General features: G+C 52.9%; 1 protein-coding gene across 2 annotated transcripts in view; it reads left to right on the top strand.

Annotated features, from left to right (window-relative positions):
* The window catches only part of NUP54 (nucleoporin 54), a 70,909-nt gene that overhangs the window by 36,711 nt on the left and 19,198 nt on the right, over nt 1-15,000 (top strand). For both annotated transcript variants that reach the window (XM_044303598.1, XM_044303607.1), the window contains one exon: nt 9,360-9,547. In XM_044303598.1, coding sequence (XP_044159533.1) covers nt 9,360-9,547 — 188 coding nt within the window. The remainder of the gene's footprint in view (nt 1-9,359; nt 9,548-15,000) is intronic.

Genomic DNA, 15,000 nt, shown 5'->3' with positions numbered 1-15,000 from the left:
GGCGGACACCCGAACGCTGCAAGCAGCGTTCAGCTGTCCGCCTGTCCGTGCGGAGGCGAGCGGAGCGGAGGCTGAACGCCACCAGACTGATGCAGTCTGAGCGGATCCGCCTCCATTCAGACTGCATCAGGGCTGGACGGCTGCGTTCGGGTCCGCTCGTGAGCTCCTTCAAACGGAGCTCACGAACGGAAACCCGAACGCTAGTGTGAAAGTAGCCTTAGCTTGATGTAGTGCAGAGCTAGAGCTTTCCATAATACTTTGCCGGTGCTATATTCTGGTCAACATTTGATGACTGCCTTGCCAGTAATCTATGAGCAGTAAGAGTGACGGGTCTTCCTGCAGTACTCATTTGAGGGTCTCCTGTTCTGAATCTAGGAAACCTGGAAGCAGGTACCATCCTGTTTCTGGTATAGGTTAGTGTATGTTGTAAATACTTTTAGGTCGTCCTGAGTGCTTGAAGACCTTATTTTAACATGTTTCATCATTCATTCGTTCAATCTATCTTTTCATCTTGACTGGTATGTATTATGGCCTGGTCATGCTGTCACTGTAAAGTTTTACGATGCATATGGTTTCTCCAGTCTACTGTCTGGTTTTGCTATGTAACTCCACCAGATGTCCTGCATATTTTTGCAGTACATAAAGGGGTTATCCATGTAAAGATAGTGATAATCTATCCTCAGGATAGGTCATCATTATCAGATTGAGGGGATGGCGGGCGGTTTCTCTGGTGAAAGCATCAGTCTCCTGGCATCTCTCCATACACAGTGCTGTATATAGTATAGGGGCAGTGCTTGGTATTTCAGCTTAGCCTTATTCACTTCTATGGGGCGGAGCTGCAATTATGTTTAATCATATTTTATTAATTTCAAGAGATTAAAGTGTACAATAAAGTAAAGAGCCACCTACACATTAGGCGCTCCTTATCGAATTATGATAGTTCTGAACCATAAAAGTACAACAAAAGGTGCACAAGTAAAGTGTATGACAAGGTCTGTTTTCACACATCATGGTGCAATGCATCAACCAATTTGTTTTGACATCAGGTCCTAGGACTAAGAAAGAGAGAAATAGAATAAAATGAAGAGGAAAAAGTAGAGGGTGATACAAGAGAAAGAAGGAAAGGGAAGAGCAAGAAGAGAGAAAAAAAAAAAAGGGGGAGGGGGGAAGGTGAGGAGAGAGGTAAAGGGAGGTGGACAGAGAACACAGGTATGCCTATTACAAGGAGAGACTCGCACTATGGTGTTTCAATACAACTTGAATCCTGTTAAACTGCTAACAGAGAGAGGAAGTCAGGGGACGCCAAAGCATTTATCCAACAGGCCCAAATCTTACACACCCGACACGTGCTGATTTTAACGTCCCATATTGTAAACAACAACCAGAACCAGGGCGGCCCCATGGCACATTTCTCCAGCAGTGCCAGCACATGCACAGACATCAAGACATCTCTCTCATGACATCTCTCTCATGGAAAGGAAGATAAAGACTGAGCATCACATGATCCGTTGCTGGGCCTTGGCTTGCCCATAATGCCTTGCAATCAGCCTCAGCCAATCAGGGGGTGCAATATTGACATATGCCACGGGCACCAGGGAAACCAGGTGTATTCTGATCTTGTACATTGATGTGACAGGACATCTGTCAGAGAGACAGCAAAGAAAGATTTATCTTTAGACACACAATACACCTAGTTTAGGGAGAGTTTTCAACTGTTGCTCCAACCTGGTGCCCATCGGCATCGGCAGGAGCAGCGATGTGTGCTCTGGTCTGCGTGGTGTTCTCTGCGGCAGCCATTTTAAAAACGTACACAAGTACAGCGCTGACAGGTCAGCGCTGTACAAGAATTATGAATTTATTAAGCTGTAAAATACAGGACTTTGGGTCCTATTTTGAGTAGGGAAACGGCATAATTGATTAATGAAGTCAATTAAAAAAATTTATTTTTAAGCTATTTTTGTTCGATTGCATTCCACTCATTTTTGCCTATAAATCATATTTTCAATAAAATATGAAATTTATTGAGAATAATATTAAAAAAGGGTAATTCACGGTGCATGCTTGTGAATAAGCGGGGCCAAAACACAGTAGCACACCCACTTGCTAAAACCCCCAAGCTGTAACAATAGGCAACATTGCAGCAATATCCACAACTGATGTAATTTACAAAATCCCACAGTGGGTAAGAGGGGTGATATTACTATAAAGTGCATGTGCAGTAGCAAGTATGTCAAAGTAACCAGTATATAGCAAACAAAGCAAGGTAACCCAACCTGGTTTACTAACTATGAAGTTCATAAAACATGTATGGCGACATACCTATATAGCAGGGGATAAATAAGCAAGTTGGTGGCGCTCCTGGACGCGCGTTTCGCGTGTGATCGCTTCATATTTTATTCCACTTACAAGGTGTTTTTTTGCACTCTTTATTGCTGCGATTTATCTTGAATTTGGGAGTGTACCTTTCAACTCAGACTGTAGATGATTTAATGAAGTCATATTTTCAATTAGCCTTTATTAAAAATATTGAGCACGTCTATTGCAAAGGGGTTAACTGTTTTTCTGACTGGTACTTGCACTTTCGCTTTGGCCGGTCCTCTAATTACCCTTATGTCTAAACTACTAAGAGATCATAAAAACGTATTAAAGACACATTCCTATCAGTAAGATCAGAACTGAGCTTTAATGAGTGTTCATAGTGTCAGAGAGCAGAGATAAAGAGTCTGTCAGCTCCTCAGATGACGGCAATGTCATAAAATCCACAGGCTGCTACTATTACAGCATCTCAGCTCTGTACACAAAAAGGATTCCATATTTTTACTAAAGACCAATTGAAAAAATGAATTTCTCGCCCAGTTTCCTTGGGGGACACAGAAGACCTTGGGTATAGCTCATCTCCATAGGAGGCGTGACACTAAGTGAAAACTGTTAAGCCCCTCCTCCACAGCTATACCCTCAGCCTGGAGAGAGAGACTGCCAGTTTTTGCTTAGTGTCCAAGGAGGCAAGACACTCCCTGCTACTGCAGGGCTGATTCTCCTTGTTTAAATTTTGATTTTTACTTTTTTCTTTTCTTTTTGTTCCAGATCATCAGGGACAACAGAGTCGCACTAGACCTCTCTGTTTCTCCCGGGGTCGAGCTGCGCCAGTGCCGGTCATCCGCACTGCTGCCTCCCCCACAGAAGGCAAGGTGGACCAGGGCAGCCCAGCTCCCCTGTATCCCGCCAGCGCAAGGGTCGCCCGCACGCCAAGCCCCTCTTCCAGCGTCCTGCCACTACGGTGCCAGTAGCTGAAGGGGCGACCCTGCTGGAATGGACCGAGGGTGAAGACGGCTATGGTGAGAGATTGGCTTCTCCAGCCCTACGACCCCCCCCTTTCCACCACCACCACCACCCGGTCTCCTGCGTGCCTAACCCCCCCCCCCCCCCCCCCCCATGGCCCATACTGTGCCTCTCTGAACAGCTTTCATAGCTGTGATGGTGAATGCCTTGCCTCTGATGGCAGAGGTCATGAGTTCGAATCCCTGGACAAACCTTAACCCTTCCACTGCTGGATCTAGGCTGGCCCCTGGGGTGCCGCAGGGCGGCAATCTGCTCCCTGCTCCCCCCCTCCCCCTCCTGGCCCCATAGGACATGCAGCTGCTGTCCCCCTTTATCTTTTGATGTCCCGCCGGTATATGATACTACGCGGGCACCCGATCTCGGGGTCCCCCCATCTCCTTACCGGAGCGTTGCTCAGGGCCTGGGGCCCGCTCCTGACAGACCTCGCCTCCGGCCGGCATGGACATTCCGGTGCGGCCGGGCGCCGCAATGACCTGCTGGGCCGCCATCGGGCCTGCGGGGCCGCAATTCCGGCACTCCATTTGGGCCCGACTCTTCCGGCCTGCGGGGTGGGCTCCCGCGGCCGGTTTAATGCGCCGCTCCGCCTCAGTCCCGGCGGTATATAATACTATGCGGCCCCGGTCGGCCGGGCGCCGCACAAATTTAGGCCCCGGCTTTACGGCCTACTAGGCCGCGAAAGTCTGGCCTTTGTTGGAGGGGGCGGGTACTTCTCCAGGCGCGAATTCTTCCCGCCTGGGGCTTCCTCCGCCCCCAGTGGATCGCAGCGCCGGCCCCCAGGCCGGCTCCCTGTTAACCCTTTGGGTGCAGGCCGGCTCCCAATGGGCCTGTATGGTTGGCCACCCCTTTTTTCTCTTGCATCAAGAGAATCTGTGCCCTATATGGTGGTTCCCCTTTAGCCTCAGAGAGGCTGTTTTAAATAAAAAAAAAATAAAAAAAAAAAAAAAATATGAAATAATAATGAATAAACAGATGTCTAACAGATTCTTGTGGGCTGCGCAGGACGCTGCAGCCTCATCGCAGTAGTGCTGCCTGTCTGCATGCCCCCCTTCCATAGGCAGCATGGTTTCGCGCTCCCAGCCTGCGTCGCTGCCAGGTGCATTTCCCCTTTTAGGCGGTTTCTTGCCCTCTCCCGGGATGCAGCGCGGGCCAAGTGCATGCGGTCAGTTCTGTAGGCAGCATTCGTCACCCTCTCCAGGTATGGTGCCTGCCATGGGCATGACCCCCCCCCTCCCAGGCGGGATACTGCACTCTCCCTGGCTGCGGGCTGGCCCTGTGTATGACCTTCTTAGGCGCGGTGCTGGCCATGTGCACGACCCCCTTCCATAGGCGGAACGCTGCACTCTCACTGGATTCGCTGCCAGCCGTGTGCGTGACCCCCTTCCATAGGCGGAATACTGCACTCTCACCGGATACGGTGCTGGCCATGTGCACGTCCCCCTTCCATAGGCGGAACGCTGCACTCTCACTGGATTCGCTGCCAGCCGTGTGCGTGACCCCCTTCCATAGGCGGAATACTGCACTCTCACCGGATACGGTGCTGGCCATGTGCACGTCCCCCTTCCATAGGCGGAACGCAGCACTCTCACTGGATTCGCTGCCGGCCGTGTGCGTGACCAACTTCCATAGGCGGAATACTGCACCCTCACCGGATACGGTACTGGCCATGTGCACGTCCCCCTTCCATTGGCGGAACGCAGCACTCTCGCTGGATTCGCGGTCGACCATGTGCGTGACCCCCTTCCATTGGCGGAACGCTATACTCTCACTGGATTTGTTGCCGATCATGTGCATGTCCCCCTTTTATTAGGCGGAAATCTGCACTCTCACCGGATGCGGTACTGGCCAGGTGCACGACACGCTTCCATAGGCGGAACGCTGCACTTTCACTGGATTTGCGGCTGGCCATAGGCATGACCCCCTTCCATAGGTGGTATGCTGCACTCTCATTGGATTCGCTGCCGGCCTTGGGCACGCCTCCTTCCCTCAGGCGGCATGCATACACTCCCTCTGTCTGTGGTTGTTCTCTCGCCGGTGCGTTGCTGGCCATGTGCATGAACCCCTTCCATGGCGGGGTGCTTGCACTCTCGCTGGATCCGCTGTCAGCCATGTGCATGGCCCCTCTTCCGTGGGCGGTGTACGCACTCTCACTGGATTCGCATTCGCTGCCGGCCATGGGCATGCCTCCCTTCCTCAGGCGACATACACACATTCTCACTGACTGTGTTTGTCTCTCGCCAGTACGTTGCTGGTTATGTGCATGACTCCCGTACATGGCAGGGTGCTCTCACTCTCCCTGGATGAGATGCTGGCCATGTGCATGACGCCCGCTGCACGTGCAAGCGGGCGTCATGTTTACACATCGCACCAGCGCCGTACATGGGTGGAACGCTTGCACTCCCATTGGATTCGGTGCTGGCCTTGTGTGTGACCACCCCTCATTCCATGGGCGGACCTTTGCACGCTCATGAGATTCACGGCTGTCCTTGTACGTGCTGTGCTGGACTTGTACATGTCCCCTTCATTGGCGGAGTGGTTGCACTCTCACAAAGTTCGGTGTTGGGGGAATTATTGCACGCTCTCTTAATGCTAGGATAACCCTGTGCATGTCCCCCTTTCACTAGGTGGACCTCCTGCGCTCCTGCAGGATTGTATGGTATGTCCTATGTCTCTGGAGTAGGTACGGCCTTAGGCGTCACCCCCTTTTGGGGTGGGCCTTTGCACTCTTGCCGACTGCAGTTTGCCAGGTACATTTCCCCTCTTTCGGGGCGGACTGCTTACGTTCCATCGCGTGCCATGCTAGGCTTATGCATAACTCCCTTTCAGGTTGCACTTTGCACTTCCATAGATGCTGGGGCACTCTGTGGCTGGCCCTCTTCTCTGAGTGTCTTTTTTGCAGGGAGCGGCCGTTCTTGTGCGTTGTTTGGGCCGTTTCTGCCTTCTCCTCCCGTAGGTGGGTTGGCCTTCTCACTGCTTACGGGGCTGCTCGTACGTATGCTTCCCCTCCTTCCTGCGACATCCCTTTGTTCTCTTGGGTTACTTGCCGCAAGCCTTGCACTCGTCTCTACAGAGATCGTTCTGTCCACCTGACCCGGAGGGCTCTGTGCTCTCTACTGCACCGAGCTGGGTGGTACTCATTCATTTCGTTGGCCCTTCCTCCCGGGAAGTGTTCGTGGTTCCTAGATGCGTGCTGTTGTCTGCAGCGCCCCTCGGATTCTTCGTTGGCTCTGGCGGGACTATGGTTCCTTCGCCTATTACCATTTCCTCCTCTTCGGATGCAGTGTGGTATGAGTCCTTCCTCTTGGCGCCCTCTACGCTTCGGTCTGATCTGCTACCAGGTTCGGGCCACTCTTCTCGGGTAGATCACCCAACTTCTCTTGGATGCTCTATTACCCAGGTCCGGAGGACTTCCACCTTGGGTTCTTCAGGGTATTTGCCTTCTGCGAGGCGGTGAACCTGGCGTCTCACAGTGTAGCAGGGTTCTGCTTTTGGGCTGTCCTATGACTTCCCTGCTGCCCACTCCTCCTTTCGGTTGGGGGGTGTGATGCCGGCCTCTGTCTCGACTACCTTGTCTCGCCGGCTCTGTTTGGCTCCCCGTTCGGTACAGATCACGCCGATGTGGCTTCTGCCCGGCCAGGCTTCAGAGGCTGTTCCTTCACTGTCCTCCCCTCTGGGGGGAGCATGGTTGTTCATGTGGATGGTTCCGGTGTTCCTTTGGTCTCGTACTGTCTCCCTTGTTCACACTGGCTGTATTTGCTGTGTGCCTCTTGCTGGGTCTACCGCGTTCTGTCCTCCCGCTGGGTGCAGATTGCGTTTTCCATTCTAGGCTATGGTCCTGCTGTAGACTTACCTTCTTGGTAACTTGGGGGGACTGCCCTTCGGTCCAGATTGTCCTGTCTTGTCCTGGCATCTGGCGGATGCTGGGCGGACCCTTCGGTTCCCTTCCGTCTGTCCTTCTGCTCCCCCACTCCGGGTGGATACGGGACAACGTTGCTCGGAGGCCGACGGGACCAGTTTTTGCCGACCCTTCTGCCCGTGTTACTGGTCTGCGCCTGGTCACATTGGGTTTTTATCCGCTTGCCCAGGTGACTCCAGCGGGCTCGCTACTGTTCGCTCCTGGCTGTGTTTCGTCCAGGATCTGTCGTTGGACTTAGGGTTTTTTGTCTGGGTGTCGGTGGGTAGCTGGGCATTCCCCACTCTGCCCTTCTCCCCCCCATGGTTCTGTCTTTCTCCAGTCCGGCCTGGACCTGGGACTGGGACTCCTTTGCTTGAAGTGTCAAGTGTCGGCGCTGTCCTTCCTCTTCCAGCGTTCCCCGGCCCTCGGGGCATGTCCAGACCTTCTTCCTCGGAGTGGCTCTTTGGTTCCTCTGTACTGTACTCTCGGCGCTCCAATCTTGTCCTTGGAGCCGTTACAGGAGTTCTCTCTACCCCTTCTGTCCTGTACGGTTGTGTTCCGTATCAGTCGTGTCTCTGACGGGTGCCGGAATGGCCCCTTTTTTTGTTACGAGCTTTGTCTTTTCCAGGACAGGGCTGTTCTGCATCCCGTTTCTTCCTTCCTTCCTTCCTTCTGAAGGTGGTGTTTGCCTTTCGCTTCAACACCTCACCTATTTGGACGTTGTTTGGGCCTTGCCGTTTTTACTTGGAGATCTCCGACTCTTGCAGTCGTTCGGCCTCTTGGGTTTCCAGGAGGGCTGTGCATAGGGTTGACAGACTCCAGGGTGGTTTTCCTCCGCTTGATCAGATTGGCTATTGCTGAGGTTACCGCACCAAGGGCAGGATTCTGTCTTTGGTGTCACCGTTCCTTTCACCAGAGCGGTCGGTGCCTCCTGGGCCGGAGGCATTGGGCTTCGGCCGTGCATTTGGGCACGGCGGCCACAGGTCTGCCTTGCACGCCTTACTGAGTTCTACAGGGTGCATACTCTGACTTTGGCAGATGCTGCCTTACCCCGCCTGGGTTTACAGGCGGCGGTTCATTGATGCCTTTCGGGTGCTTCACCTTGGTGCTGTGGTCCCTCCCCCTTTTGGACTGCTTTTGAACGTCCCAAGGTCTTCTGTGTCCCCCAAGGAAACTGGGCGAGAAAACGAGATTTTTGTATAACTTACCAGTAAAATCTCTTTCTCGCTCTTTCCTTGGGGGACACAGCACCCACCCATTCATTGTTTTTTCTCTGTACGTTTTCCAAGTTTTTGTTACCCGTTGGGTAGTTGGCTTGTTGGTTCCTTGTTGGACTTTGCCTTTTCTCACTGCTTGGACACGCAACTGGCAGTCTCTCTCTCCAGGCTGAGGGTATAGCTGTGGAGGAGGGGCTTAACAGTTTTCACTTAGTGTCACGCCTCCTATGGAGATGAGCTATACCCAAGGTCTTCTGTGTCCCCCAAGGAAAGAGCGAGAAAGAGATTTTACTGGTAAGTTATACAAAAATCTCGTTTTTCGCTCTATATAAGTACAATGCAATAATAAAAATAAAATAAAAATCCAAAGGCGTGCATAGCCTTTAAAGTGACTAGTATTGTATGTAAGGCTACTTTCACACTCGTGTTTGGTGCAGATCCATCATGGATCTTCACAGACGGATCCGTTCAGATAATACAACCACCTGCATCTGTTTTGAACGAATCAGTTTGTATGATCTGTAACTGCCAAGACGGATCCATCTTGAACACCATTGAAAGTCAATGGAGGACGGATCTGTTTTCTATTGTTCCAGATTGTGTCATAGAAAATGGATCAGTTTCATCAGACCGACACCAAAATCGCTGCAAGCAGCGTTTTGGTGTCCACCTCCAAAGTGGAATAGAGACGGAACCGAGGCAAACTGATGCATTCTGAGGGGCTCCTTTTCCATTCAGAATGCATCAGGGCAAAACTGATCCGTTTTGGACCGCTTGTGAGAGCCCTGAACAGATATCACAAACGGGAAGCCAAAACACAAGTGTGAAAGTAGCCTAACACGGACAAACATGATACAAAGAATAGGAGTTATATTATTGCATCGGTAACTGTTTTAAATGTCTTCCAATAGGCCGTCGGTTTCAGTTGCATACCTAACAACAAAGATGAAGATGGTCTCGTTGAACTTGTGTTCAATAAAAAGGAAGCAGACATCCGTTCTCAGCAGCAACAGTTGGTAGAATCCCTGCACAAAATCTTGGGAGGGCACCAGACCCTTACTGTAAATGTGGAGGGGGTGAAAGCATTACCTGATGACCAGTAAGTAATGATCAATACAATTTCATATCTTTTTTTTTTTTTTTTTTTTTTTTTGCAGGATTTTTTTTACTTGTGCAAGAAAGGTAAATGGCAGCCATTACACCAGAGGTGACCAAACTCTTCTGGCTCCCGAGCCACTTTCAAATATGGGTCGTTGAGTCCTGCTGCATATTACAAGGAATAATCTCTTTTAAATAGATTGGATATAGCACCAAGGTCAAAACGATACTGTTGGCAGGCTACTTGGGTACTGGATGGAGCCATTGTCTGCTTTAAGCCCTGTTTGTGTCTGACGCTGTTAGCTGCCGCAAACATCTGATCAGAGGGGGTGTTGGACCCTCACAAATCTGATATTGATGACCTATCCTCAGGATAGGTGATTAACCCCTTAAGGACCAGGCTCATTTTCACCTTAAGGACCAGGCCATTTTTTGCAAATCTGACCAGTGTCACTTTAAGTGCTCATAACTTTAAAATGCTTTGACTTACCCAGCCCGTTCTGAGATAGTTTTTTCGTCACATATTGTACTTCATGACACTGCAAAAATTGGGTCAAAAAAGTTAATTTTTTTGCATAAAAAAATAAATTTTTTACCAAAAATTTTAAAAAATTAGCAAATTTCAAAGTTTCAGTTTCTCTACTTCTGTAATACATAGTAATACCCCCCAAAATTGTGATGACTTTACATTCCCCATATGTCTACTTCATGTTTGTAGCATTTTGGGAATGATATTTTATTTTCTCGCCCAGTTTCCTTGGGGGACACAGAAGACCTTGGGTATAGCTCATCTCCATAGGAGGCGTGACACTAAGTGAAAACTGTTAAGCCCCTCCTCCACAGCTATACCCTCAGCCTGGAGAGAGAGACTGCCAGTTTTTGCTTAGTGTCCAAGGAGGCAAGACACTCCCTGCTACTGCAGGGCTGTTTTCCCCTTGTTTTAAATTTTGATTTTTACTTTTTTCTTTTCTTTTGGGGACAACAGAGACGCACTAGACCTCTCTGTTTCTCCCGGGGTCGAGCTGCGCCAGTGCCGGTCATCCGCACTGCTGCCTCCCCCACAGAAGGCAAGGTGGATCAGGGCAGCCCAGCTCCCCTACATCCCGCCAGCACAAGGGTCGCCCGCACGCCAAGTCCCTCTTCCAGCGTCCTGCCACTACGGTGCCAGTAGCTGAAGGGGCGACCCTGCTGGAACGGACCGAGGGTGAAGACGGCTATGGTGAGAGATTGGCTTCTCCAGCCCTACGTCCCCCCCCTCACCCCACCCCGGTCTCCTGCGTGCCTGACTCCCATACTGACAGGGCCTCTGGACCCTTTTGTCCCTGCTAGCCCTAGGCTGGCCCCTGGCTGCCACAGGGCGACATTTTGCTCCCATAGGACATGGCACCCTTCTTCCTGCAAGAAGAATGCCTGGGGAGCTGCAGACCTAGCTGCCCCTGACGTAGGGGTTAGGCAGGATTCCCACCCTCACAGACCCGGTCTCAGGGTCCCCCTCCCTCTTACCGGCCACTGCTTCAGGGCCACAGGGCCCGCGCCTTGCTGCCCCTGGTCCATCACGGGGTCCGGTCAGCACTAATATTCCGGTGCGGCCGGGCGCCGCAAAAGATTTTAGGTTCCGCGGCTCCCGCGGCGGTCCGCCATTCCAGGCCTCCTTACTTCCGGCAGGCGGGGTGGGCTCCCGCGGCCAGCGAGCCACCATTCCAGTCCTGTCTCTCCGGCCGGCCGGGTGGGCTCCCGCGCCGGTGAACCGCCATTCCGGGCCCCTATCTCTTCTGGCCGGCGGGGTGGGCTCCCGCGGCCGGCATTGGGCTATGCCCAGCAGGTGGCGGTCGGCGGGGCTCCGCTACTTGGTCCCAGGCTTCGGCCTGCTGTGCCGCAATCCCGACCGGCCCGCGGGGTGGGCTCCCGCGGCCGGTTTGAAGCGCCGTTCCGCCCCAGGTCCCGGCGGTATGACGGGCCGGGGGCCGCAATTTAGCCCCCGGCTTCGCGGCCTACTAGGCCGCAATCTTCCGGTCTCTGGTGGAGGGGCGGGAACTTCTCCAGGCGCGAATTTTCCCGCCTGGAGGTTCCTCCGCCCCCAGGGGATCGCACGCCGCCCTCCAGGCCGGATCCCTGTTAACCCTTTGGGTGCAGGCCGGCTCCCAAAATTGGGTCTGTATAGTTGGCCCCCATTTTTTTCTCAGGGCCCCTATATGGTGGCTCCCCTTTAGCCTCAGAGGCTGAGTTGAAAGAAAAAATAAAATAAAATAATGAAATAAAAATAATAGATCATGATTTCTATTGGGCTGCGCTTGACGCTGCAGCCTCATCAGTAATGCTGCATGTCTGCATGACCTCCTTCCACAGGCGGCATGGTGTTGCGCTCCCAGCCTGCGTCGCTGCTAGGGCATTTCCCCTTTTAGGCGGTTTTCTTGCCTCTTCCAGGATACGGCGCTGGCCAAGTGCATTCGGCCCTCTGTAGGCAGCATTCATCGTCTCTCCAGTTATGGTGCCTGCCATGTGCATTCCCCCCCCCCCCCTCCTAGGCGGGCTACTGCACTCTCCCTGGCTGGCCATGTGCATGACCCCCTTCTTGGGCGGAATGCTGCACCTTCACCGGATACGGTGCTGGCCTTCTGCACGACCCCCTTCCATAGGTGGAACGCTGCACTCTCTGGATTTGCTGCCGGCCATGTGCGTGACCCCCTTCCGTGGGCGGAACGCTGCACTCACTGGATTCGCTGCCGGCCATGTGCGTGACCCCCTTCCTGGGCGGAACGCAGCACTCTCACTGGATCTGATGCCGATCATGTGCATCCCCCCTTTTTTAGGCGGGATACTGCACTTTCACCGGATACGGTACTGGCTGTGTGCACGACCCCCTTCCAGGCGGCGCTGATGTGCTATGATGTACTTATGTACTATGTTATTATGCTGCACTCTCGCTGATGTGCTATGATGTACTTATGTACTATGTTATTGTGCTGCACTCTCACTGATTGCGCTGCCGGCCTTTTCTTAGGCGGTATGCTGCACTCTCATTGGATTCCCTGCCGGCCTTAGGTATGCCTCCTTCCCTCAGACAGCATACATACATCCCTCTGTCTTTGGGTGTTTCCTCGCAGGTACGTTGCTGGCCACGTGCATGTACCCCATACATGGCAGGGTGCTTGCACTCTCGCTGGATCCGCTGTCGGCCATGGGCATGACTCCTCTTCCGTAGGCAGTGTACGCACTCTTGCTGGATTCGCTGCCAGCCAGGGGCATGCCTTCCTTCCTCAGGCGACATGCACGCGTTCTTAGTGACTGTGGTTGTCTCTCGCCAGTACGTTGCTGGCCATGTGTATGACTCCCATGCATGGCGGTGTGCTCGCACTCTCCCTGGAGGAGATGCTGGCCATGTGCTTTACCCCCTTTTTCTGGGCGGTGTGCTACACTCACCGGATACATTGCTGGCCATGAGAATGGCCCTCTATCATGGGTGGAACGCTTGCACTTCCATTGGATACGGTGCTGGCCTTGTGCGTGACCACTTCTCACTTCAAGGGCAGAATTTGGCACGCTCCTGGGATTCACGGCTGTCCTTATGTGGCTGGGCTGGACTTGTACATGTCCCCATTCATTGGCAGAGTAGTTACTCTCTCGCTGAGTTCAGTGTTGGGTGTATTATTGCACACTCATTTAATGCTAGGATACCCTGTGCATGTTCCCCTTTCACTAGATGGACCTCCTGCATTCCTGCTGGTTTATAGGGTATGTCCTGCTTCTCTGAAGTAGGTTCGGCCTTAGGCATCACTCCCTTTTGGGACCGGTCTTTGCACTCTTGCCAACTGTAGTTGGCCAGGTACAATTTCCCCCCTTTCGGGGTGGACTGATTGCGTTCCGTCGCATGCTATACTGGTTTTGTGCATAGCTCCCTTTCAGGTTGCACTTTGCGATTCCGTACATGCTGTGGCGCTCTGGGACGAGCCCCCCTTTTTTCTAGGTGGGTTGGCCTTCTCGCTGCTTGCGGGGCTGCTCGTTCGTATGCCTCACCTGCTTCCTGCGGCATACCTTTGTTTCTTGGGAGCCGATGCTTGCCGCCAGCCTTGCACTCGTCCCTAGGGAGTTCCTTCTGTCCTCTTGACCGGACAGGCTCTATTTCTCTCTGCTGCACCGAGCTGGGTGGTGCTCATTCATTTAGTTGGCCTTTCATTCCAGGGAGTGTTCGTGGGTCCTAGATGCATGCCCTTTGCGTCCTTCTGCAGCATTGCTTCTCTGCGCTAGTGGTCCCATGGTCGAGAGTGCTGTTGTCTGCGGGGCCTCTCGAATTCTTCATTGGCGCTGTCAGGACTGCGGTTCCCTTGCCTGCCGCAATTTCCTCCTCTTCGGATGCAGTGTGGTATGAGTCCTTCCTCTTGGCGCCTCTACGCTTTCTGTCTGATCTGCTGCCGGGTTCGGGCTGCTCTTCTCGGGACGGTCACCCAACTTCTCTTGGGTGCTGGATTACCCAGGTCCGGAGGACCTCCGCCTTGGGTTCTTCAAGGTATTCGCCTTCTGCGAGGCGGTGGACCGGGCGTCTCACAGTGTAGCGGGTTCTGTTTTTGAGCTGTCTTATGGCTTCCCTGTTGCCCACTCCTCCTCCTTTCGGTTGGAGGGTGTTATGTCGGCCTCTGTCTCGACTGCCTCTTTTCGCCGGCTTTGTTTGGCTCCCGCTCTATACAGATCACTCCGATGTGGCTTCCCACAAGACTACGGAGGCTGTGTTTTCACTGTCCTCCCCTCTGGGGTGAGCCTGGTTGTTCCTGTGGATGGTTCCGGTGTTCCTTTTGGCCTCGTACTGTCTCCCTTGTTCGCGCTGGCTGTATTAGCTGTGTGCTTATTTACCGAGTCTACCACGTTCTGTCCTCCCGCTGGGTGCAGATTGCGTGGCCCGTTCTAAGACGATGGTCCTGATGTAGACTTACCTTCTCGGTAACTTGGGGGGACTACCTTTTCGGTTCAGATTGTCCTTTGATCCCACACAGGGGCTGTTCAACGTGGTTACATCAGCATGGTCTTTAGCCTGCCTTCTCCTGGCGTCTGGCGGATCCTTTTGGGTCTTTGCATCTGTCCTTCTGCTCCCCATTCGGGTGGATGCGGGTCAACGTTGTTCGGGGCCGACGGGGCTAGTTTTGTCGACCCTTCTGCCCGTGTTACTGGTCTGCGCCTGTTCTCATTGGGTTTCGCCTGCTTGCCAGGCGACTCCAGCGGGTTCACTGCTGTCCACTCCTGGCTGTGTCTCGTCCAGGTTCTGTCGTAAGATTTAGGGTTTTTTGTCTGGGGTTCTGTGGAAAGCTGTGCATTCCCCACTCTGAAGTTCTTTCCCCATGGTTCTGTCTTTTGGTTGAGGTGTCAAGTGTCGGCGCTGTTCTTCCTCTTCCAGCGTTCCCGACCCTCTGGGCCTGCCAAGACCTTCTTCCTCGGAGTGGCTCTTTGGTTCCTCTGTGCTGTCCT

This window comes from Bufo gargarizans, chromosome 1, assembly GCF_014858855.1.
Source record: "Bufo gargarizans isolate SCDJY-AF-19 chromosome 1, ASM1485885v1, whole genome shotgun sequence".
Lineage (NCBI taxonomy): Eukaryota > Metazoa > Chordata > Amphibia > Anura > Bufonidae > Bufo > Bufo gargarizans.
Note: the sequence above shows the minus strand (reverse complement) of the source record. Positions and strands in the feature narration are given on the sequence as shown.